This window comes from Electrophorus electricus, chromosome 18 (assembly GCF_013358815.1).
Source record: "Electrophorus electricus isolate fEleEle1 chromosome 18, fEleEle1.pri, whole genome shotgun sequence".
NCBI lineage: Eukaryota > Metazoa > Chordata > Actinopteri > Gymnotiformes > Gymnotidae > Electrophorus > Electrophorus electricus.
In genome coordinates this window covers 8,094,593-8,118,741 of record NC_049552.1, presented here as the reverse complement: position 1 = coordinate 8,118,741, position 24,149 = coordinate 8,094,593, and the positions used below count along the sequence as shown (strand labels likewise).

Sequence of the window (24,149 nt, the reverse complement as noted above, 5' to 3'; positions counted from 1 at the left end):
TTTGTTTTTAAGGACTTATTGTAGCTGTGACCTCACAAGTGTTCAGCAGTTTATTAAAATGATGTGTGGTAAGCTTGTCATGGAAAGCTTTACTGACTGCAGGATCTGTTTCATTTGTCTGGTAAAGACGCTACACAGGATGTTACTTTATTGTGCTTAGCTGTATTTGACTGGTCCTTGTTGAGAACTGCTGAACTGATCAGTTCAATGGTAAGGTTTCTCAAACCACAAAGAGTTTTAATCGATCATGAAGGTGCATAATCCTGCCTGTGTGCACAAACCTTTATGTTATTGGGCATCTGTGGGTCACCATTAATTTTCTATGTAAGAGTCCTTTTGAACCTCATAGATTTGGCCAACAGAGTGAATTTAGCTTTTGTAATCTGTCTTCAGGACTGAGGAATTCTTCACAGACTCCCAGTTTCCAAGATACAGAGTAGCAAGACTAGTAAATGTCGGGGTCAACAGCTAAGTTTTGTATTTTTTACTCTGAAAGATGTGAAGGATTTGTTTTATCCATGAAATTCAGTGTACGAACAGAATGCTTATGTTAAGTTTATACAACTGACTATAATATAGCCAATAGTTTGGACTCATGAATTTAAAAAAAAGAAAAAAAGATATTTTTATGGGAGGTCTGCAGAATAGGGAGATTGTGCCTCAGGATCTTATTTCATGCAACATCTGATGGAAGCTATTTTGTCATTTCTAGATAGTATGGTTCAGTCATAAACACTAAAAAGGTGGTCTACTAATGTTTAATGTCAACAAGATCCCACAGCCTTCCAAAACAGTGATCTCTCCTCAAGAAGTTTAGACTTACCAACTGCAGACCAGTCTTATGCATTGCATTCTGCAACTTCTATTTTGGGCTTTGTTGTCTGGTGATTTTAAGACCTACTTCTGTCTTTTCACTTTTTTGTTAGGAGTTGTCATTTTACATCAGAAAAGTTTTGCTGTTTCTCTCTTATAATGTTTAAATTTAAATTGCTTTGAAAAACCCAAATCTACAGACTGACATTCAAGTCCTGTGACTGAAATGCACAGTAATCATCTTTTTTTTTTTTTTTTTTTTTACTTCATATGTGAAATTACCAATTAGGTTAGAAAAAAGAAAGAAACAGAGAGAAGGCAGGGGATGGGGGGGGGGGGGGTTTGCTGGCGTATTCTCGCACACGAATGGCCTGGCATAGAACTGCGTGGTAGTGAAGTCTGTGTGTTTTGGCACACTAAGCTGAGCAGTCCTCCCACATGCAAACTCTTAGAGAGTCTCAAATTCAGTATTCCACTGCTGAGTGCACTGCAAACTTCAGATCATGACACAACGGCCTAGGCAATCTCTTTAACCTCATTATTTGTCTGGCTGTCTCCTTCTTCTTTATGTCCCACCTAAACTAGTCCTAAAAAAATGGCTTTAACTCTCCTTTGATGCCTTAGCTTTACAAGATATGATTAATGTGTCAGGGATGAGCACACTAATGTGTGCGTGGGTGAGTGTGAGAGAGACTTAGGAATGTTGCATTTACAGATGGTGCCTTTTACTAGGTTAGAAGGCCTGACAAAAGAATTCTACTCCACCGAATTCTATGATTTTTTAAAAAGTTTTTTGGTGAACTAGGAGCTTTTATAATTAACAGACACAAGAAAATGAATACAACCCAGAATGAGGTGTATGTAGTGGATTTGAAAAGGTACTTCTTTTTTCAAATCTTGTAATTGTTATGTCTGTCAAAATTCACAGTCCTTCTTGATGAGCAGCTGTGTACACTTGGCTCAGTCACTGGTCATGTTCTTGATTTTGCACCTTCCTCAAATCTACTTTAGAAAGAATTAAATATTACACAATATACCAAACATTAACACAGTTTACAAGGAGACTAGAATAATAATAATAATAAACTACTATGCAGCTATTAGATACATACATAGGTTCTCAGTCAAGTTTTTGAAGTATTAGATGGAAGTGTAGCGAGAATGAGGCAGAGAATTCCCTCAATTTTTTTTTTTGTCACCAGAAAGAGGTACTTGGGATAAAGGTCTGTTCAGTTTCCTTGTTTATAGTGTAATATGTGGCTTCTTTATTGTAAAAAATGGACAAGGCTGCTAAGGTTTCTGTTGATACTGTTGATAACTGATAACGAGTTTTTCAGATGCTAACTCCTGTACCTTTAGCTTTTGACTATGTACCCATTAGTGTGAGGTTTTTGGGGTGGTGACTATGAGAGGTGGTATCCTGTAGGTGTTAGTCACTAATTTTACTACTTTCTCTATCATTGCTGTTACACTGTGCATAGCATGGCAGATATGACAGATGGGCCTTCAGCTGTACCATTTTACCATAAGAGCTAAATTACTTGGCTTACTGTCATTAAATGAAATATTACTGGGACCCCTACTTGTTTTCTGCAAGTTGTAGCCTGTATGACTGCTTTTTAAATTTCCTTTTTGTGTCACATAGATGAATGATTAATGAAGTTATTTTGTCAAGGGAACCTTTTAAACTGTTAAAATGAATTATGTCATTAAAATGTCTATTTAAACAAACATAAGTATGTATAAATATAGGGTTAAATTTCTCTGCTGGAGTTTGTTCATGGTGCAGCACAAGCACTTTTAAAGACTTGCTCTCCAGCATGCATGGAGAGAGACACATAGAGAGAGTGACATGAAGTGAGAGAAAGACACTAGCCAGCCATGGGCTAAAAAGACTGCCAAGACCAGCTGATCAGATCAGGCTGTAACAATTCCAGTTAAGTTTGTTTAATTTCTGTTTGATTCATGTATGTATAAATAAAGACCACTGCTCTGTACTCACACTGGTGTGTGTGTGTGTGTGTGTGTGTGTGTGTGTGTGTGTGTGTGTGTGTGTGTGTGTGTGTGTGTGTGTGTGTGTGTGTGTGTGCGTGTGCGTGTGTATGTGCGTGTATGTGACTGGGGGGGGCGGTTGTGGCGCATTCAAGAGCCTCCTGGGTCATGTGGCTTGCCCCCCCTCGGGCTAATGTCACATTGTATTACACTGGGTTTCCATTCGAATCTTTTGCAATTGTTATTTACATTTCTGAAAAAGTGGCAGATAAAAATATGAATGAAGCTTCGTTTTCATCCATTATGGTTATGAGACAAAGCTCAAGATGACGTGTCATAATTAGGGGTAAAATGTACACAGTGTTTAGTGGTTCTTGTTTTGTACATGTAAAGAAATGAACATCAAACACAAAATTAAGACATTCCTTTATTAGTTCTTAATAGAGTTTGTTTTTCAGTTATATTGTCAGATAAAACAGAATTATGTGATTTGTATTACTTTTTTGCAAAAACCCATACATTTCTGAATTTGTGTTTATCTACTTTCTAGTTTTTGTTTTTTTTTCAAAATTTGAATGTGCATTTTGAAAATGCCTATAAACAATTTGGATGGAAAACCAAATTATGTTTAAACCAGAGATATAGGCTAAATGAAGATTCAGTTCAGGGGCTGGTTCTTCTGGGATAAGAAAGATTGGGCAGTGATTTTGTCTTTGCATTCATGCTGATTTTTAGTGGTTGGAACATCATCAATGAATCCACTGAATGTGCATTTTCCTCAGCCCTTTTATTTGGTTTCTGGAATGAGCTGATCATGACAGGCACTTTAAAAGGTAACTTGTCCAGAACTCTGCCAGGATGTGCTGTGGGTGAGCTTTCTTTAATATTAAAGGAATAATTACATCCTAGCTGACGATGTTAGTAACAAGGGTTTCCAAGGACTGAACAATATTGATGGTTAAGTCATATTTACAAATTAGGGGGGTGTTTAAGACCAGTTCAGTTACAGCAAGCAAACAAACAAATATTTGATCATATTTCTAAAGTTTTCCCAAAAGTGTATTTTGTACTCTGTTAGGGTCTAGAAAACAAAACAAAACAAACAAACAAAAAAAAAAACATAGGACAAAAGAACTACTTTACAATGTTTGGACTTGTTTTGCTAACTAATTGATAAGCCTTTAAAAAAAAAAAAGTTCTATAGCAGCCCAGGACTTGGGGTTTTAAAAGTTGGTTGCCAGAATGATAACCACAATATTTTGAGCTTGTCACAGTGAACATTTGTCAAATTGCAGAATATGCACAATTCAATAGATTTGTTAGGTACAAGTGCCAGTGTGTGATTTTCACAGAATTAGATTTTCACAAGCTGTATGACCTGCTGCCAATCAGAGGGAGGGATCAGAATTTGAAAGCAGTAATTCCTTGTGATGAGGGCAGTTGTAACACAGTGGTTAAGATACTTGACTAGTAATCAGGTTACCAGTTCAAGCTCCACTGCTGCCAAATTACCACTGTTGGGCCGCTGAGCAAGACCCTTTACCCTCGATTGCTCAAATTTTACTCAGTCATATAATTATAGGTTGTTTTGGATAAAAGTTTCAGCTAAATCCCATAAATATAAATAGTCCGGCTCCAGTACACTGCTTTCTCAAATAGCACATTAGTGCCACCTATTGTAAAATGTATTTACTGCAGCAGTTCCTTATCCCTGAGTACGGCTTCTGACTTGCAATGCATCAACATAGTGTTGAATGCTTTCAGTGTCTGTCCCCTTTTCTATTTTGAACTCCCCCCCCCCACCCCCCATATATTAAGGTATTGCTTCAAGTTAGCCTTTTTCAACAATAGACTTTTTCTTCTCTCTATTGCAAGAATGTCTGCAAATACACTGATGATGTATCATATTATTATGTAAGGGTAAATATTCTTTTGATGACAGTAACAATTCACATATTGCAAAATTATTCAGTTGTCACTTAAGCCATTCAGAATCATATAAATGATACGCTTCCATATTGTGATATATATATAATTTGGGGTGAGATTTAAAACTGCATGGATAATAGCAACTTAATATCTCAGATATTGCATCCTTTTCTTTGGCCTGTTGACTGTTTTAATCCTGGATCTTATGGATTTAAAACACTTTAGACATGGTACTGTTTTTAAACAGTGATGATGCCTAAAGCATGACTCACAAGGTAAAAATAATTTAATTTTCCAAGCTTTCAGGAGACATTTTATATTTAACTCATTTTGTAGGGCCTTACATTTAGCTTAGAGATGATAAGGGAGAAATGGACAGTTCTGTCCACAGATGCTTGAGATAAACGTTTTGGAAATGAAAACATTTTAGAAACAGAAAAGTGTTTTCAGCAGTAGAAAATTAGTTTATTGCTCTTAGTTCATGCAATCAAAGTATTAGGTTTCATATAAAAATAATCTTAGCTTGGAACACTATTCAGAAACACTTTATTTATACTGACACTTCAACCATCGTGAGTTTATTTGTAGTAGTACAAGTAATCTGATTTGTGGGAATGAAATAAAAAGGGACAAGGTAATTGTTCATTATGAATTAGAAAAAGGAAGTTTTGACTACTGCTTAATGGTGAAGTTGCACAAAATGAACTTGTGGGGTTTGGCTGATAAATGAACAGAAAGCATTTAAGGTGTGTAGTATTATGTGACTGAACATTATCATAATTACACAGCTTACACATATTTTGTTTGCCTTTCCCTCGTTTTGACCAATACACCATAGTTTTTGGATTTGGATACTTCAGGTTTGTCTCCATTTTTGTCCTGTATGTAGGCCTACTGCTGTTCATAACCTACTGTCACATTTATGCATGTAATCACTGTGTTGGTGTTTATCAGTACATTTATAATTGTGCTTTTAATACCAACACACCAATAATTATCTACTATGTTCTATAACTATTCCCATCATATGGGAGATGAAGACAAATGACAATACATAAAAATTGGTTGTGAAGCTACTACCAGTTAATGTCCTGTTTCTTTCTTTGTGTATTATCTATCTATCTATCTATCTATCTATCTATCTATCTATCTATCTATCTATCTATCTATCTATCTATCTATCTATCTATCTATCTATCTATTTTAATACATCTGTATTTTCCTGTCACAGCACCTCCAGATGACCATCCAAGCTTTACAGGAGGAGCTCCACACGCAGAGGGACTTGAATGAGCTCCTGCAGAAGGAGAACCATGCAGGCCAACCAGGCTGCACTTCGAACCACTTCCCTGTGCTGGAGCTCACCGAGGACAACTTCCAACACCTGCAGGCTGAGCATGAACGGCAGGCGAAGGAGCTCTCCCTTCTGAGAAAGACTCTGGAGGACATGGAACGCCGCATAAATACCCAGAAGCAGACGGTCAGCGTCCGGGATGAGTCTATCAAGAGGCTGCTAGAGATGCTTCAGAACAAGGGACTCACCATGTCCAAACTGCTTGATGAAGAGGGTCTAAGGGTTAAACAAGAGACTGAAGAGCGGCTAGGTCATCCTAAGGTAATGTTAGAATAGAAAGAGGAAGAGACCATGCACCTGAGAGAGGTGAGTTCTAAAACTATAGATTAAGTGATATAGTGCCCCAAAACAACCAGTCTGCACCAACAGTTTTAAAAATAAGCAATGTGCATACGTAAAAAACTGGTTTTCAGCCTTGGTTCTGAGGTACTTGGAGATATTACAATGACAGCCATGTCCATAGCCAGCCATAGATCCGAATCTCTGTAATTTTCTTAACTAGTGTCCTTTTAATAACTTTAAAAAATCAGCAGGTTACATCTTATTCGAATGATTGCTTAATTCAACTTAGGCTTGGTATTTAGTGTTTGTTGTGTCTGAGAGAATCTTGCATCATAAGCACCTTACAGATATTGTAATTCTTAACAATTCTTAACACTGTCACTGATTAAAATAGCTTATGTTGGCGACGGTATCAATAGTTGTAGGCCTACAAACTAATTTGTAAATAATTATGTCTTTGCTTGCAAAATTAGTTTCCCCATCAAGATTTAGGCCTTCTTTCCTAGTCCTTACCGAGTCATTTCTGGCCAAGCCAGAAATATTTCTATCACTCATGCTTATTCGCAAGCACTCCATGCATGCACTGGCAATGCACTGGCAATGCACTGGCAATGCACTGGCAATGCACTGGCAATGCACTGGCAATGCACTGGCATTACTGGCAAATCTGAGTAGTCTACAGAAAATATTTTTTGTGTATCGGTTGTCTCGATCTAGTTTTAAATTAAGTGTGCGCGCATGTTTGTATGTTGAGGGAGGACCACGACGCGTCCGAGTCCGGGTACTGGAGGTAATTCGGTGGTTATATTTGCTTGCCGGGCTTTAGCGTCTTGTTGAGGGCGCCGTCATGTTTATACAGTGGATAAACACAGTCTGTCTCGGTGATTATTAGTTCATGATTAATGAGACAAAACACTCCGACGGCGCAGATTGAAAGAAATGAGGGTATGTTGTTTCTTTACTCTCGTTTCCTCGGTGGTGGCAGTTCGGTTAAGTAAGGAGAGCGAGAGAGCGAGAGAGAGAGAGACGGACTGACAGAAACCCAGAAATAGCGGACGTATATTCTTCATGAGGCAATGTAGACTTAAAACTATTTTATTGATCCCACCGAAAGAAGGGATTTTTAAGTGCTCCACACTGAATGGGAGCTAGCGTATGTGTGCACTTGTCAGCAATTTTCCCATTATAATTATAGTTAACCTTGTTTAACAACGAGACAAGGCTGTAGTCTATTAGGAAGTGTTACTCTTCATTAATTTAATTAGCCGCCACGGAAATAAAATGAAAACGTTCCATTACCCTTCTCATTACTCTTCTTTAATTACACTTCTTGCTCATTTTTTTCGCTTGACAAATGCCACCATTTCCCTTATTTATGTATTTATTTTTTAAAAAAAAGCGACTGCTATTCATTTAAAGCAGTCTCTTTCTGTTCTAACTGACTATGCCTTTGTTTTAGGTTTGGGTGAGTTAGTCTACTGTAGTGGAGGACTGCAGCATGGTCATATTTGCAATATCATTTTCAAAATAATGTTTATGTAATGAAGACAATTTGGGGGAATTTAGTTAACAGCTAACATTGTAGTTGCAGTGTCAAATGTTTGCATCCTAGACTATTATTCTTGTCACTGTCAAAAATGTTATATTTTCTACAATTATATGTTTAATTCTTTATTACTATGATTTTGCAATATTATTATGTTTTAACAGAAAATTCTTCATGGTATACCAATCGATAGAGGCCTGTGTAATGAAAACCTGACTATACCCAATGTAGGTTAGGACACCGCCAATCAATAATCCATGAAAAGAAGTTATTAAAATGCTAGTCCTTAAAAAATTACAGAATCTGAAATTTTCAAGTAGATTTTAAAGTCTTGTATTATGGTGATCATGTCTATTTACATTTGGAAACACTACTGACATACACCACAGTTAGGTTCAGTGTCATTTCCTCTTATTCACTTTGTAAAACATAATTATTGCCCTAATATGCAGTTTTGCTTTCATGAATGAATCGTTCTTTTAAACCTTAATGGGGATTAAGGATAGAGAGACATAACTAACTTGTAAACCTGTGTTGATGTAGCTGCAAGTTTTCAAATGTCCATTTTGGTTAGTATGTTTCAGTGTGGGTTTCCATATGGGCTTATATGCATGTGTTTGTGTTGTGAGGTGTAGGATGTCATCGGATAGTGGTGTGGACTCTTTGCTTCTCTACCCATGTGAATGAGTCCTTATGCCTTCTGTGCTCTGCAGGGAGACAGGCCTCATGTCTTGACTGCCCAGTCTGGCTATAGCTCACCCTGCCAGGGGGACAGCTGAGACAGTGGGTGGGGGTGTCTGTGAACAAACGTAGAATGCTTTGCGTGCTGATTACTGCAGTGAGTGCATGAGAGAGAAGGGAAGAGTGAGAGTGAAAAGGAGACCTGCTTCCATCAATAAATTCCAACACACCTCACTTCTTTTTGCAAAGGGAATGTGAAAAAAAATTAAGAAGAAAGAGTGATTCAGAAAGATAGTGTGTCGATGCAGACATTGCACTGGAAACCTATTTGGCAGTTTGTTTTGGTGTCCTAGGGATTTTATGGCCCAATTTTCTTTTTGTTTATGATTTCAGTGTGCAGCTGATGTGTGCTTGCAAACATGCTTGTCGTGACAGTTTTGGCAGGCTGCACAGATTTTTTTAAAGCAGTAGTTTATAACAGAACCTAGGAGAGCAGTGATTGCTTTCCTGGCCCTCCAACCCTTCACCCCATTACCTGTCTGCCCAATCCTTTTGGTACACTACTGCCTTTGTTTAAATACTGTACATTTCCAAATAGCTAAAATATTTAGAATAGTTAAGAAAACGTAACTATGTATTAATAGTAATACATGGCTTAATCTGACAAGCATTTAAATCTGCATATAATGTTTTTAATGTTTTTTGTTTTTTTTTTTCTTTCAAATCATCTCTCATTAATTGACTGCAGGGAGAATTGCCCTGGAACAACTTGGCACCAAGGGCCTTGTTTAAATGTATAACCACCAGGCTGGGATCAAAACAATGTCTTCCAAAAGATGTTTTGTGACCACAACCCCCATCCTAAGCCTAGCTGCAGATTTTTAGCAGGTGTGTGCTCAGTGCGTTTGCAAGCAGGCATATTACAACTTTGAGCACCTATGTGAACGCAGAGAGAAAAGGATACTGGAAATACAGAAGTTAATTACACAAAATAGACTAAACGCCTTCAAACCAAACTTGCATTTAAAATACTACACAATCTGCATACTGCAAAGTCTGAGGTGTTGCTCGCCACTGGGTGGCAGCATTTGATCATTCTTTGGTTTTTGAATTCCTTGCTCCCTGGCATTGTAGAACAAACCACAAACACATTTCCATGTGGTGTATCCTATGTAATTTACAGCCTATTTACAGAATAGCTAGTATTAGCTGTACCACTTGGCATTGGTGTATTCTGGCCAGTGGGCTTTTTTTTTGTTTCATCAATAAACAGCAGTTCTAACAATAGGCATGCTTAAAGTGTGCTGTATTTGGTTTGGCTTAACAATTAATTGGGTTTTAATTTTCATCATGGTAACAACAAAAATAATTCCTTTCAATTGGAGCAGCACCTTAAATGTATGGCAAACAAGGCTAGAACTTTGGGGCAGTACTATGCTTTCAATTCCCAGTTTTGAACTCTTCTAAGCCTGGCTTGTCTCCTCTTGACTGATGATGTCTTGCTTTCAGCACATCTTTTCATGTTACAATAAGAGTTTAAAGAACAGACCAATTGAGAGTATTTACTCAGTAGGCATGTGATCTACCTGCTCCCAAATTAGTTTAGTGCAGATCCAGAGTCAGCGGTTTGACTCGAGGCTTAACTTTGAGCTCTGTGTAGAAACCTTCAAAAATGACCTAGGATCAGTAGCAGAGTGCAACTTCTCTCAACGATGCCCATGTCCTCGGGGGCTAGCCACAGTGTTTCCCTGCAGTGTGCTTGCTTGCTTTCTTCCTCTCAAGAGTGTGAAGGCAGCCTTGATATGTTTGTCTCATGCACACACGCTTGTACATTCACCCCCACCCATACACACAGTAAGTGGTTAAAGTGGATCCAGGAGCTGATTGAGTTTACCCGGTTGCAGGGTCTCAGTGGGCTATAGACAAACACTTTTAAGTGTGTTTGTATGAGCCCATGTGAGAAAGACAGAGAGAGTGAAAGGGATAGATGTGAGAAGAAAGGGAGGGAGAGAGAGCAAGAGGGAGGTTGATTGTGAGTGTGTTTGGAGAGTGTTTCAGGCTGAAAACTGTATCCTAAGAGGCATTTTAGCACTTGTCAGAAAATTGTTAACCAGTGGGCTTCTGTTGCTGAGACATGAACTTACGATGCATAAAAATACACCCTTCGAACATGGTCATTAATATAGTAATGCACTAATTAGGTAAGATTTAATTGATTCATAAATACATTTTCATTAAAAGGTATTAAAATGTAAAGAGTATTCCTATGTTGATTAGGTGAATATGAACATAGATTGGTGAAAAACTACTGAGTTAGATTTCGTAAAATATTTTCAAAAAAAAAAAAAGTTAAAGACGAGCCATGATTCACTCCACTTTTCATTTGTGACTGATGTTAGCTCGTGATTATGTAAGTCTATTGATGGGCCATGACTGTTCTAAGGGGCAACACGGAATTTTCCAGAGCTGACAGGTGATGCTGGTTTGGTTGAATTGAGCAGGCTTCCCCTCTCTCTCTCTCTCTCTCTCTCTCTCTCTCTCTCTCTCTCTCTCTCTCTCTCTCTCTCACCACCCCTGCATTTAGCAAATGCAGCTGTGTTTCAGACTTAGGCTACAGAATACCCCCTTCCCCCCAGTGACAGCTCCCTTTTCTTGCATTTCTTTTTATTCTGGGATTTATTCTCTCAGCTTGGAAAGCCTCATGGTGCTGGCGCTGAGGTCAGTGTGCAGTACAGAGGTAAATGTTCCGCTAAATAAAAGCTCTTTCTGGTGCTTGTCTGAGCCTTGTTTTTCGGGGTTGACCTTGATGTTCTTGGCGGTTCTGATGTTCTTGGTGGTTCCCCCCTCCTCCGACCCCTTGTTTTTTTTTCCTTGACCTGACTGAAATTTTAGAAATGTCACTCACCAGGCACTGATGAGACAAATGTGGGACCACTGACATACCAGCCAAGCTGTCCATTAGAGTATCTCTCGGATGCGCTCTCTCTCTCTCTCTCTCTTATCAGATCTAATCCATTCTCAATTCATGTTTCTACCCCATAGTTCCTTGCTCCATACACAGGTATTTTTACTCACCTTGTGCCTGGAGTGAGATGGTGCTATTTTACCCTTAATACACAGAGCTAGTAGTGAATGTGGCTTTCATACAAGCTAAAATATAGGGCAGGGAGGGAGCCAAGGCAGCAGAGAGACGGCTTGATCCATGTACATGCACATGTTTGTGTCTGACTAGTGTTTTATAGGAACTGTTTGATTGGCCTCTTGTGATGGGTTAAGAGTTATCTCTCTTTTTACACACCTTTTTATTTTTACATATGTGCTTTCTACCTGCCATCAGCAGCACCCTACATTTTTAGTACAAACAAAGGCATGACTTGATTAGGGTTCTTCTCTTTTCAATTTGTGTGGGATTAACTGTGGCTATAGTATTTGTTTAAAGGCTTATTTTACTGTCTGGTTTTTTTTTGAAGGATCTTTAAAAAATAATGATAAAATAAGGAAAAATCAGAAATGGGGAGGTTTTGTGCACACTGCTTCAAGCCCTGCACTAAGACCTTTTAGCTGTAATGCACACTGATGTAAATGCCATGCACGCACGCACACACTCACTCACTCACTCACACTCTCTCTCCTCAGGCTGTGCATACCCTTTACGGTCTAATGGTTGTACAGAATGTTTGAGCGGAAAAGTTTATCAGAAAATTATTCCCTGCTTCTAGCTACCATTATAATGCTTTGATTTTTTTTTTTTTCTTAAATGTACTCTTGCTGAAGTGCATTAACACATTGTTTCAATATGGCTCCCCCCAGTTGTATCTTAGTTGGTAGGTGATTGGTTAGTCGAGATTTGAAATTTGTCCTCTGGGCTTATGGTTTCCTTTCTGGCTCTTTGGTCATTTCCTGTTTGAAGGAGGGTGACAATCATAACTTTGTAGCCAGCATGGTAGTGTAGTGTAATGCTGTACTGTAGTAGTAGTAGTAGTAATTGTAGTAGTAGTAGTAGTAGTAGTAATAATAACTAATATTATAGATCTTATTTATTTAATAATATTATTAATAATTAAATACCCAATAAAGTACATATAGTTTATAGTGTATTAAACTCAGACACACTCCATCTCTCTCATTGTGCTTGCTTTCTTTTTCACACACACACACTTTTAAGCACACTTTTAAGTTCACATACTGCATATAGTCTACACATTCAGATAGCTTGGCATAAAAAAAAAAATTAAAAATTGCAAGAGAGCTGAATATGTTTATTAAGTGAGAATCCAATTTCAGTACTGCCCCCTGTGTTTAGTCAATGAATATTTAGTTACTTGGAATACGGATTCTTACTTGGATTCTTAATCAACTGTGTGTTTTAGGTTTAGATAGGTGATGCATTGTCTGTGTTATGTTTTGGGCCCTTTGTAAGGACCGCTACCTATGTTCTGTGTGTGTGTGTGTGTGTGTGTGTGTGTGTGTGTGTATGTGTGTATGTGTGTATGTATGTGTGTGTGGGTGTTTGTGTGTGTGTGCGCGCATGCGTGTGCACGTGTGTATGTGTGTGTGACAGACAGCTTAATGCTGGTAAGAACAGAGCTATGGTATACCCAGTTTCACACAAAGTAACTCACACACACTCTGCCAAGAAAGTGGATTACCCTTGTACAAAACTTGGTCTTTTCCCCTTCCCGAAGTTTTTAGTGCAGCTCCTTTGAAGACCCCTGTGACAAGTGTAATCCTTTTGATCTGGATGGGTCAAACCCATCCTGACAGGTCCTAATCCTCTCTCTTCATTCCCGTGCTAACGTGCTGAATACATCAAGCCAACCCCGCACCATCTCTGCCAGGCTCGGAAACGAAACCTGAACAAAACAAAAGCCAGGTGGAATCCTAAACAAGGAGATCCAACCCAGATCTTGCTATCATTGGACAGGTGTTCGAAGGCCAGCGGAACAATGGGGACCTCTGATTCTCATCTTTGACCTCCTGGCTAACAAGGTTTTGATTGGCATATTGGCTTTAAAAATTGGGGCACAGTAAATCCAGGTAATCTTTGCTAACGGGGTGGATTCATAGCCTTGGAGAAGAGTGTGGGGGGTAGGAGGGGAGGTGGTCTAGAATATGGAGGATATATAAAATAATGAGCAACTTTAGTTCTCAATACTTCCACACAATGTCCCTTTAAGCCAAACTGGGACCCGTTCTATAATAAATGCATTTCTCTTCTTGTAGGTGAGCTTAAGGTTTCAGTAGAGGGAGAGGTGATTCTAATAAACACATAGAAACTCTCAGATTTGTTATAGCTAAAGGTTTTACCAAAGCAAAAGCACAGAAATTTTGTATAGTGTGCCAGGCATGTGATATTATGTCTTTAATCAGCTATAAGGATACGTCTATTACGAGTAGTAGGTTAAAAAATTGTAAAACCTTTAATGATAAAGCTCTTGTGATAAAGTTTGCATTTCGTCTTCTATTCATTCCTGATGAGCTTAGACCAATGGAATTAAGCATAATGATTCTATTCCTAAATCTTTAGGCTTGGATACTGATAAGGAGTCTGTTTGCTTATGCATTATGCAATATGATTCAGGGCTTGTGTGGCAGTGTGGCACGCAACAAAGCAATGTGAATAAGACTATAGGTAATATAGATGAAAACATGTTTTTATTATGCTTCATAAAGATTTAAAGAGATCAACTAAAATTAAAATTAAAGAATGAGTTAGGTTTCCTGAACTTTCCTGTTTTTTATGATAGCCCTTGTTTGATGAAAAGTGTGTGTTCTTTTGAGTGCGCAGGTTAAGTGGGAGGCATTTCAAAGCTTTCTTTGTAGCCGCTGACAAGCGCAGTTCTCTAAACGGCAGCCCTCTAAACGGCAGCCCTCTCTTTGTTGGCTGTCAATCAAACTTTGGAAGGTGAAAGGTCATTCCCTATAGTGGTATGTACAGCTTGCAAATGGAGCTGGGGAGAAAGAAGGAGAGATGGTTTCACCTGGAATTTGTTTTTCAATCTGTCCTTTTTCTGGTGTTCTTTGGTGGCTTTAGTTAGTATTTCTTTGGTATGTGGGATGACAGCTTAATGATGCTGCAGAGGAGCTCTGTGTGCATGCGTGTGAGTGAGATGCTATCAGGACAGCCTACTAACAACACGCTAATGGACATGAAGCTTCAGAGCAGAGGGGAGCTAATGTTACCTGCCATGAAGGAAAAACCATTGTCATTTACATGCTTTCCTGTAAAAATACATGCATGCGCGCACACACACACACACACACACACACACACACACACACACACACACACACACACACACACACACACACATCAACTTAACGATATTTGTGATACAGTAAATAACTTGCCCATATATATATATATATATATATATTTTTATAGATCTGAAAAAATGAAACCAAAAATGTAACTAGAAATTAAGGGTCAGTAAAATACATTGTGTGTGTGTAAGGGTGTGTGTGTGTGTGTGCGTGTGCGTGCGTGTGCGTGTGCACGCATGCATGTTTGTGTGTGTGTGTGTGCATGTCTGTGCGTGTCTGTGTGTGTGTGTGTGTGTGTGCGTGCGCGCACATGCATGTTTGTGTGTGTGTGTGTGTGTGTTAGCAATTTCAATATCTCTGACAGCAAAATACTGTCCTCCTTATTGAGAGCTGTTTTATTCCTATTCTTAGTTCATCTCTGTCAATATCTACCTGTCAGCCAAGTGCAGAATATCACTTTATTCAAACCTGGTGTACTGCAAAATGACATGCTTGCTGTGCGTGTGTTTGTTTGTGTGTGTGCGTGCGTGTGAGTGACGGTGTACATTAAATATTGATAGAGGCAGGCAGACAGATGGCGCATGTGCCAGCAGTTTGTGTTATGAGAGCTTGAGCACGATAACTGCTGACGGAATGAGAGAAAGCGAGATATTGAGAGAAACTATAGTAGGGAGAGAGAGAGAGAGAGAGAGAGAGAGAGAGAGAGAGAGAGAGAGAGAGAGAGAGAGAGAGAAATAGAGAAATAGAGAAATGCACCTGTAGCTGTGCTTAAACAAAGTGCTTTTCAGCATCTGATGTAGCGGGTAACACGGCAGGAGAGAGGGAGAGGGTGGAAAGAAGAGACTTGCAATTTTCAGAGACAGAAATACAGAAATTATAAAGCAAACTGACATTGAAAGGCACAAAGGGAAGTAAGAGAAGGCGATGGGTAAATAGATACTGAAGGGTAGATTGAGACGATTTGTATTAATCAAGTGTTGCACAGGGCTAGGGAACAAATAGGAAAAGGAAGTTGAGTCACGTAGTTACGGAAGGAGAGACTGCTGGAAGATGGACAAGCAGTCTCATTTCTATCGTTTTCCATCTCAGGAACTGTACCAGAGCAGCCAACAGATAGACCCTGCCAAGACCAAGGCCTTGCAGACTACCATTGACATGAAGGTAAGAGCATTCATTCTTTCAGCACTCAAACTTTCAAACCATGTATAGTGTCTGACTATATAGGGTCAGGATACACAGTACCAGCTTGGTTATGTTCCATATTGTGATGACTACAACATCTGTGGCTAATGAAAACAAGAATTGTAATTTTCACAGAACTTCAGGTTTGATTGGACTTCAAATTACAAATGGTATAAAGACAGCTGTGACTTGGGTGAAATTGGCTTAACTGCTAAATATGTGCTGGTAGAGAGTCAATAAGTCTCTCTCCAAATGTCTCATTTTGGTGTCAATGTAGCATTGCACAATGTTCATTGCTATTACTATTTCTATATTTGCAATACTGAGATCATAGATGGCAGCAACGCAGTTTTTTTGTGTGCTGTGCTGTGAACCTCCTGTGGGTGTTCTGATGAATAATGTCATTTGCATGATCCAACGAAATGTAAATTATTTTAGACAAAAATGTGCAGTCTTTTATCAAGTCATATGAACATGCATGAATATTTTGTGAGGTATACTGAAATGGCAATGTAATTGTAATGTAGTGTTTTTGCTTATATCTTGCATCTCAACCTCACAGCTAAAAATACGAGCAATCACAATTCCCCTTTCTGATTTTCACTGAATATGTCTCAGGATAGAGAGTTCTATAAAGTACAATATGGAGTTCAGAGCCCATAGCTTTGAGTCGTTTCCAGAAACATCCAGAAGCGTCTGGATTGTCTACGGTTTTCCTTCAGTAAATCTGCACAGCCTCTAGAGCAATGGTAATGTTCTGGTAATGCAGATAGCAGGTTTCACTGCACAGCTGGGACAGGTCCATATGACTTATACAGCTAACCAATGATTGCTGGAATTAAGTGGGGGCTTCAGCTGCTGGCAGCATTAGAATTGATATGCTATACATAACTAGTACTCTTGTAAGGACAGTGCATGTCAAAATAAGTTTAAGTGTAGTACTTCTCAAACTATAATTTTAAAGCAGGTTAAAGCTCAAATTAAAACCATGCAGTAAGTAGAAGTTTTCACTGAACTAAATTCCTGATCACAAATTCTAACCTTAACCATGTGACAAACTGCAAAACTGACCCCTGCGGCAAATGGCGCACTTTAACCACAGACTAGGCAATGAATAGACGACAGTTTGAAGTCTATCCATATGGCTGCTTGCCACTGAAGGCCAATAGCAGGAAGAGCTCATGTTGCTCTGCTTAAAGAGGGCGCACTTATTCAATTTGTTTCAAATGTCACATATGGAAGCTTTCACTCTGGGTGCTGACTTTGAAGTCAGGGCGAGCTGTGAAAAAAGGTTGTCTGCTTCACACACCCACCCACACACACACACACACACACACACACAAAACCAAACAAACACAAAAAACCCATATGCATGCATGTGTACAGAAATATGTGTGTCTAGTGCTTCAGAGGTAATTTGGTACATGGTAATTTGAATCATATCTAATTAGCTCCTGTGAATATATATTAAATGCATGTAAACATCTGCATTGAGCTAAATGTATTTGGATATACATTGTTGTACAGGAGACTTGATTCCATGGTGATAGTACTGTCTAGATGATGTTATGTAGTATGTTTTAAAACAGTAGCTAGATTTAAATTTTCTGTGTGTGTATGATGTGTGTGGACTGGCAAGGGAGGGATTTGAACATATGTTTATACCAATAGGGGAGACAGTTCTAAAAATTAAGTATGAATGGTTAGAATTCTGAGCAGAAAGACATGGTTCCTTTCCTGTTTCGAGCAAAAAAATCTATATATTCCAGGAGGTAGGACAGATAATTTTCCTACTGCATATTCCGTGTGTGTGTGTGTGTATGTGTGTGTATGTGTGTGTGTGTGTGTGTGTGTGTGTGTGTGTGTGTGCGCGCGTGTGTGCGTGCGTGTGTGTGCGAGTGTGTGTTGTATGTATTTATGTATGTATATATGTGTGTGTATGTGTGTATATATATATATATATATATATATATATATATATATATATATATATATATATATATATATATATATATATGCTAAAATGTATCCCATTATTTTCCAAATACATCACTTTTTGTTGCTTTTATGTTTGTGTTTCTTTGTGTGCATTACATGTATGGTGAGTATACTAAAATATGTGTATTATGTAATATGTGTTCCAGGGCATATCACCTGATGCTATTTGGCAGGTATAGTACATGTATGCTGATTCCACAAAAAAATGTTTTTTTAAATTCTGTACATCTTTTGCAAACTCTACCATTACTATACAGTGTGCAGTGTTTCATTGTACCTCTGCTTTATATCTTCATGTAAAAATGAAAATAATTCAGATGGTTTATTTCATGCTCTAAATACTCTGTAGGACTATATGTACTTAACTCTGATTTCTCACAGTCAGACACAGTTAATATACAACAAAAACCTCTTTTTACTATTTTTCCCTTATCCTGATTAAACAAGTACAAAATGAAGCTACCATAGCCTTTTCATTTAGATTAGCTATATGACATCTGTCATTTATGTTGCCATAAAAAAATTGAACATTGTAACAAATGTCCTTGTTTACCTTTTGAAATTAGAAGATCAAAAGACCTTTAAACTGACATTTTAATTGGTTAATTGGTTTAATTGGATTTTAGCCTAATGCTTGTGACTATACTTGTGAGTTTGGCCTTTTCCCAAAGAAATATTAATTTTGCTGGTTCAGTTCTCATGATTTTTATCTTTTGTTGGAGTAACATTTTCAGCAAACCAAGATAAGTGTGCGCCATTGGCTGACTTGCCCTCTTTTTCTCTAAAAGCGTTTTCACACTAGAGGTTTTTTTTTCAAGCCCCGAAAAGATTTTTCAAATCTTCAGTTTTCCTGAAATCAGAGGTCAGGAATTTGCTTTAAGCGAACTCTGGTGTAGTCTGCTGCACGTGTGTAAACTATCTACCACGTGTGGGGTTGCATGATTGGTACATTTTGTAATGTGACTGCTTCAACTTATTAAGTCACTTCCCTTAACAAGTTTCATGGTGCAAGGTAAAAGGTCATGTATCCAAAATTCACTGTTCACTGCTTAAATGTTTCTATCCAAAGACAATAATAAATAGTTGCAAACAGATGAACCTAGTGTATAGCATTTTGCAAACCTGCATGCTGAAAAGTAATGCATGGAATTGCACAATAAATCCATGGTTGGAACGGATGGGATCTTTTGTGTGAAAGCAAAATAAAGTCCCTCTCCCAAACTAGCTCAGTCCTGGGTGTGGGCTCAAGCAGTATTCAGTATGAGTGTGAAAACGCCCTAATTCTCTGTATTTTGGTATTTGGCTATTTTGCTGCTTATGTTCTATCTCTTTCTCTGTCTCCATGTCTCTGTCTCTTTCTCTCTCTCTCACTCTCTGTATATGTGTATATATATATATATATATATATATATATATATATATATATATATATATATATATATATATATATATATATATATTTATAATGGAATCTAGATACATTTGTCATTATACTTTTTCATTTTTGTGCATTTTCTGTGTATTTTCTGTGCATGTGTCATTTTGCCATCTGATTCCATGAATTAGAGCAATCCCAAAGGTAAATGGTCTCTGCCAGTCTAACCCGTATTGGATAAGAGAGGAAAAAACTCTTTGGAATGCAATTACTAAGGTTGGGTATTAATAGAAATCAACCAAACAAAAAACTGTCCTTATGGTTACCAAATGCTATTCTGTGCTCTAGCTTCATTTGCTGTTATGTTTCTGTCTTAAAGAGGACATTTTATTGTTGCCATAAATAGGGATTCTGAGACTTTAATTGTAACTGCCAGCATGCATATGCTTATAAACTGTTCAATAAGCCCTTTATAGACTGCATAAGGGTTGGTAGACATTAAAAAAAAAAAAAAAAAAAAAAAAAAAAAAAATATATATATATATATATATATATATATATATATATATATATATATATATATATATATATATATATATATATATTTTTATTTTTATTTATTTATTTATTTATTTATTTATTTATTTATTTTTTCTAAAACACTGCTTATTTTTCTTTCTTTCACTATCCCCATTGTGTGAAGTTTTGGTTTGGATATCTTGTCTAAAGCACAGTAGTCAGCCCCATCTCTTCATTCGTTGCCTGCTTATCCGCCTTTTTCTCCATGGCTTATTGTCTGCCTGATCTCTGCATGTGCCAAAACCTGAGCGTCAACTTTTCACCGTTGCTTTTTTTTTGGAGACTTTCTGACTTTTGCAACACTTTGAGTCTCAATTTCCCACACTCAAGATGCTGATGCGTGTTTGCACGTGTCCCATGTAGGACTCCAAAATTGCCTCACTGGAGAGGAACATCCGTGACCTGGAGGATGAGATCCAGATGCTGAGGTCCAATGGCCTCATGAATGCAGATGACAAAGATAAGGAGCTCAAACAGATGGAAGTCTGCAAGAGCCACTCCGGGTTGTTGAAGAACAAGGTCAGCTTAACACACACGGATGGCCAGCCACAAAACTTGATCAAGATGGCATCTTAATTTTTCTGTGGCCTGGGGAGAAGTCTGTAGGTGTGGATGGGTAGATGGGTCAATGAATGAAATATTAAAGGAAAGGTAAGTACATGGAAAGATGAAGAAATGGAGGACTTGACTGGGAAGAGTGAATAGTGCCTCAAAGAAGATATGGTGGACTCGGAAATAAACTGGACTGTGAACAAGGGATAAAATAGGGTGCTGAAGAGTGGATATTATTGTGAATAAAGTGAAACATAAATGGATGACTTGATGAGTGGATGGTCTCTATCCATGGGATGAACAAAAAAATGTGGTATGCAATGCTGGTATTGGCTTACCCCAGAAGTGTCAGATGACTGCACTACTTCTGCAATGACCTTTAGTATTCCAGAATAGTATTCCACTTTTATAGAATGGGAGATTAAGTTACATTAACTTGAGAGTGTTAATGATGTATTATTTATGGCTAAAGTTCATAAGAATTTTGTGTCATAATACTTTGGAGATTCACTTGTATGATATATTGTCCCTTTGTGTTTTATTAAAGAGTCATTTTTGCTGACTTTTTTGCTGAGTATTTTGGTCCAAAAACAATTCCTACATAAGGGACTGATAACCATACTAAAATCCTGGTTGTCTGCATAATCTTGTGTACCCTTAGAGACTCCTGCCAACTTTCTTTCTCACTCTGTTGTGCACTCCTGCACACAAAGTATGTCTCATACTTGGAACATCCTCACATACCCATTCCTGCACACCCATCATCCTAAATCATATATGTCACTCCTCCATCCATCCCATCATTCAGAGGCCCCCTCCTTTCAGCGCTCGGGGCCCTTGGTACTGATGAATTGTGGGAAATCAAAGGTCTAGGAGCTGATAAAGGTGGCAGGTTGAGTTTCAGCTGTTTCCTGCGTGCCCAGTTGCTGCTCTATGGCCTCTATGTGTCTATTCACAATGGCCTTTTGATGAGGACCAGCTTTCGGGTGCCGTAATCCTTCACAAGCTATCATGCGCACTCCTGACCCCCATCTGAAATGCACACTCTTGGTGCGACACACAGAGGAAGGAAAAAAGTCAGGGAGGAAAGGCGAGTGAAACATCTTGTTTGTGTTTTCCTTCCTCATTTTGCAAGGAGGGGGTTTGTTTCAGTAAACTCATTGAATCATGGTATGGTGGAGCTCGGTCAAAAGGCTGCTGAACTATGAAGGGAACCAGGCATCTAATAAATAAGTGCATTTTGGTTTTCCTTTTGCCACATACACATACCTTACTATGACTCTATAATTGGCATAGAAAGGTTTTTATGATACTATGAAAAATTTTGTTATTTGTTATGTGGATTTTTTTAAAAAGTCAACTTGTTAGAGTGAACCTCTTATGCTTGAATCTGTGGAAAATTATTTTCCATTTATGCATTCGGATTTAAATGTCCTAATCCAAAACACCTAAGTATCCAAATGACTTGAATGACTTGCTTTTATGGAATCAGTTTGCAAAGACCACACCTCATTCTTAGGTCCACTAAATTCTAGGATGCTTGTATAATCTATGATTTGTATTTAAAGTTTTTTTCTTTGTGTTTTAGGATATGCCTCTGCCTCATTTCTCTTTGGCATCTCCACGAGTGAATAGTCGCTTGTATGACCAAACTTATATGCTCCCTCAGCAACACAAGGTCTCCGAACAAATAAAAGTACTCCTTCACTTGCCTCCTCCTTCTGTTTATTTCCCTTTTCTTTTCTATCCAGCCTTCTTCACCATTTTAGTAATGATGCATATCTTTTCCCTCCTTTTTCTTCAAATGTCTTTTTTTTTGTTCATTCTTCTTTGTTCCTCCTGCTCTAATAAAATTGACTGGCAAAACCTTCAGTCCATACTAAAGACAGTCAACAGAGGACAAAAAAGAATGAGCTAGATTATTTTGTCTTGCTTTTGTAATAACTTGATTCACTTTCCAAGGAATTCTGACACATTTTCTTTGTGGATGTTGTGCATTATGTGTTCTTATGAGCTTACATCCTATATAGTTTTAACTTTGGCTCCAAAATGTTTACCATATACTGTGTCTCTCCAGGAAAATTGATCTTAGAGTGTTTTCCATCATGGGAGTGTTGTAATGTATTACTTCTCTTTCTTGTTTTCTTTACATCACTTCAATAAGCTTCTCTCTCTCTCTCTCTCTCTCTCTCTCTCTCTCTCTCTCACTCAGATGGATCAGCTGAAACAGGAATTATCAAAAAAAGAATCAGAAATGTTGGCCCTACAGACTAAGCTAGAAACCATGGCCAACCAGAATTCTGATTGCAAGCAACACATTGAAGTCCTCAAAGAGTCCCTTTCAGCAAAGGAGCAAAGAGCCAGTATCCTACAGTCAGAGGTCAGTTTGTGTGGTGCTTCGTTTCATCCGTGTCTCACAAAGAGAGAAATATAAGCAATGCAGTAGAAGTTACACAGCTATACTACTTCTGTACTGTATGTTTTTTTTTTAAATTTTGAAATATGAACTGCCCAAACAACTAAAGCACTTGTTGCTTGCTAAATTAGTCAAAGCAACTCTTTGGAGTGGAAATATATAGTATACATTTCTATTGTATTTTTGTCCTGTCTTCCCATTACTTGGCATTATTTGGAATGGTGGGAGAGTTGGATCCTTTTCAGGTCCTCTTTGTCATCCGGCCCCTCTGTCATTCACCAGTTGCATCGTCTTGCCTGAGCACAGGGGAGGCCTCTCTGACTTTGTGGGAAGGGGGGAAAAAAAAAAGTTCACTGCTTTATTACAGGAAGCAATTTGGCCCAAAATTAGACCCTTAATCATTTGTACTGTGCCAAGATTTTTGTGACAATGGGGAGAAAATACCTTACATTAAAGAAGTGGGTAATTTCATTGTGAGACAATAGAAGACTGAGGTGGCGGACATGATGCACGTGACACATAAAATCTTGTCTGGACACTGAAGTTAAATTTTGCAATGGATTTGTGTGACGGTTGTTGGTCAGTGGAATGGAAACTCTCCTCCCTTTTCTTTGCTCCATGTTTAGGTAGCTTAATGTAGTGGTGTGAATTGTTTTTCACTTCTTCACTCATCCAGTTTCAACTATTGCATCATTCTTTTAAAGTGCAGATTTCAGGAATTCCACATATAGCATCGACTAAAGCACTCTCCGACGTTCTCTCTGTGTCCCTATGGGTATGTTTCTTTTTCCTGTGTCTGAGCAAAGGAAGGTAAAGTGCAGCAATGAGAAATTCTCTGTCAAGAGCAAGCCTTCTTTGATCTGTAATTCTCAGATGTGATATTGATGTCAAATTTGTCACTCTTAATACTGGCTCTCAGAATTCTCTTTGCTCTTACATACAGCAAGACTCTGCTAGTGTGTGTCTGTGTCGGCTTGCTTCAGTCTCTGTCGCAATGTTTGACATTGCCTATGTGCATGAGTGTGTTAGGGAGAAAGCTGCAATGTGTAGGGCTTGTCAGTTTTTTACTGGTAGACTGCCTAGCATAATAAGGGCTGAGCATCAAGAGTGTTGCGGTTTAACATGCAGTTGCCTGCCAGGTCTGATGGCAGCCACCGGTGGTACAGCAGCCAAATAACAGTTCTTC

At 38.3% G+C, this 24,149-nt stretch overlaps 1 protein-coding gene across 1 annotated transcript in view; it reads left to right on the top strand.

Annotated features, from left to right (window-relative positions):
• The window catches only part of LOC113578892 (ERC protein 2), an 88,791-nt gene that overhangs the window by 6,026 nt on the left and 58,616 nt on the right, over nt 1–24,149 (top strand). The window contains exons 3-8 of the mRNA XM_035536466.1: nt 5,966–6,349; nt 15,951–16,022; nt 18,188–18,214; nt 20,359–20,514; nt 22,136–22,225; nt 22,760–22,927. Coding sequence (XP_035392359.1) covers nt 5,966–6,349; nt 15,951–16,022; nt 18,188–18,214; nt 20,359–20,514; nt 22,136–22,225; nt 22,760–22,927 — 897 coding nt within the window. The remainder of the gene's footprint in view (nt 1–5,965; nt 6,350–15,950; nt 16,023–18,187; nt 18,215–20,358; nt 20,515–22,135; nt 22,226–22,759; nt 22,928–24,149) is intronic.